The sequence below is a fragment of the Myotis davidii genome, unplaced genomic scaffold (genome assembly GCF_000327345.1).
Source record: "Myotis davidii unplaced genomic scaffold, ASM32734v1 scaffold148, whole genome shotgun sequence".
In the NCBI taxonomy this organism is placed as follows: Eukaryota; Metazoa; Chordata; class Mammalia; order Chiroptera; family Vespertilionidae; genus Myotis; species Myotis davidii.
Genome location: NW_006299479.1, coordinates 634,069 through 635,937, shown reverse-complemented (window position 1 = coordinate 635,937; position 1,869 = coordinate 634,069). Strand labels below are relative to the sequence as shown.

The window sequence follows — 1,869 nt, the reverse complement described above, 5'->3', positions numbered from 1 at the left end:
AGAGAGAAGGCAGGAGAATAGGAGAGCAAAACTCCCCAAAGCCTGGTAAAGGGAGGGCGAAGAGAGCCATCTACCTCCCTCCCTCTCTCCCTCCCTCCCTCTCTCCCACAGGTCTCCTTGGCATTTGGTATTTTCATCACAAGCATTTAAGAAGACTCACGTGCCTTAGGCCTCTCTATTCCTGAAAGGATGCTTTAGCCACAGGATGCCCTGCATAAAGGGAGATGGTGCCTTGGAACTGCCTGCCCCCGCTGAAGGTTGTGGCGCTGGGTGAGCACCCCACCTGGCACGGTGTGGGGGTGCGGCTCAGCCTCTCCCTGCCTGGCCTCTGGGCAACCAGTCAGCAAAGCAGAAAGATACAGCGGGCTGGGGCAGCTTGCTCAGGTTCCTTGCTGACTCAGCACTTATTTCTGTAGTTTTTAAAAGAGAATTTCAGGTTTTTTGGTTGTTGTGGAAGGGGGGGTGGTTGAGGAGGGTGGGCTGGAAAGAGTTGGGGGAAGGGAGTTCTGCGTTATTCCCACTGTTTCTGAATAAAGTTTGTTTGTTTGAAGACACGTGTGCCTTAGAACCCCTGGTGAGAGTGTCAGGTGACTTGAGAACCGAGCAGCCTGGTTTTTTCTCGCTCCGTTAAGTTGCCATCCCTGGAAGCTGCAATGCGGACATGTTGAGATAACTTCTATTTTTTAATGAAAAATAAATCTTTCAAAAGGGCCGGGTGCATTGGTTTCTTCGGCGGAGGGCGTGTGACTCTTCTTGACTATCTCATGGGAGGAGACCCAGAGGCAGAGCCCTGCTCCCTGGGCTGTGGTTTCTCAGAAAAGAAAAGACCAGGCCAGGCCCATGGTGTCTCGGGCAGAGGGCAAAAGGCAGACCCACCAGTGCCCTTGGGTGAGGACGGGGCAGGTGGTGGGGGCTCCGCTCACCCCACTCCCACCGCCTTCTGCCAGCGCAACTCCATTCTGAACAACTCCAGGCACTGAACATTCTGGGCTTCCACCTTCAAAACTGGTCCTACTTTTTCCGAAGAGATCATCAACGTATTTGCTTCAAAACTCAAGCTGTTGTAAGAAAAAGTCTTGCTGCCCTCCTGCCCCCTCTGCCCTGTGCCCGCCGTCCCCTCCAGGTAATCATGTCGATTGGTTTCTTGATTATCTTTCTGTACTCGGTGTGCACTTGGGTGACGGGTTCTGCAACTTCTAACAAGAAGATTGGAGAAGGACTTGGCCCGATGGGCTCTGTGATTTCAAGTTTGAAATGATGTCCTTCTTTCCGGAAGCCCCGGGAAGAGGCGGGTGCAGACATCCTAGAGAGAACGTGGACTCCCAGCTGCCTGCCCTGCAGACTGGCCCAGAGGCTGGTCCCACAGGGGTTCACGGTCATCCTCTCTGCGTTCACTTGTGATGTCCTCCAGGGCAGAGCGCCTGTCATGTGCACTGTCCATGACTATTCACATGGTCACTGCCCAGCGCGGGCTCAGGAAATAGCAACGGACTTGAATAACGGCTCCACTAGGAAGCTTCTAGTTGTGCAAAGTGAACCGTGGACGTGAGACAGGATTGATCGGCTGGTGTTCAGCACTCCGGCCGCCCGCTTCCCCCTGTCAGCGTGGACAGTGAGAACGTGACTGCTGTGTGACCTGGCGGAGGCCCTGCCTGCATTGCTTTCGCCGTTGAGGTCAACAAAGAGAAAGCAGTTTTTATCCTTGACTCTTGTGAATAGACAAAGGAGGGAAGAAGGCTTTGGCCTTGAGAACAGGTCTGTGCAGGCCACACCCAGCGCCTGTGCACGGTCTCTTGTGTGGTGTGTGCAGAAGCTTCTTTGCCTCCAAGAAGTTATTTACCAAGTGCAAACCAGTGGGCAGTGGCTGCA

General features: G+C 53.9%; 1 protein-coding gene across 1 annotated transcript in view; it reads left to right on the top strand.

Moving 5' to 3' along the window:
* The window catches only part of BARX2 (BARX homeobox 2), a 58,150-nt gene extending 56,515 nt beyond the window's left edge, over positions 1 to 1,635 (top strand). The window contains exon 6 of the mRNA XM_006775091.2: positions 1,605 to 1,635. Within this exon, the coding sequence (XP_006775154.1) occupies positions 1,605 to 1,635 (31 nt within the window). The remainder of the gene's footprint in view (positions 1 to 1,604) is intronic.
* The last annotated feature ends 234 nt before the right edge of the window (positions 1,636 to 1,869 follow it).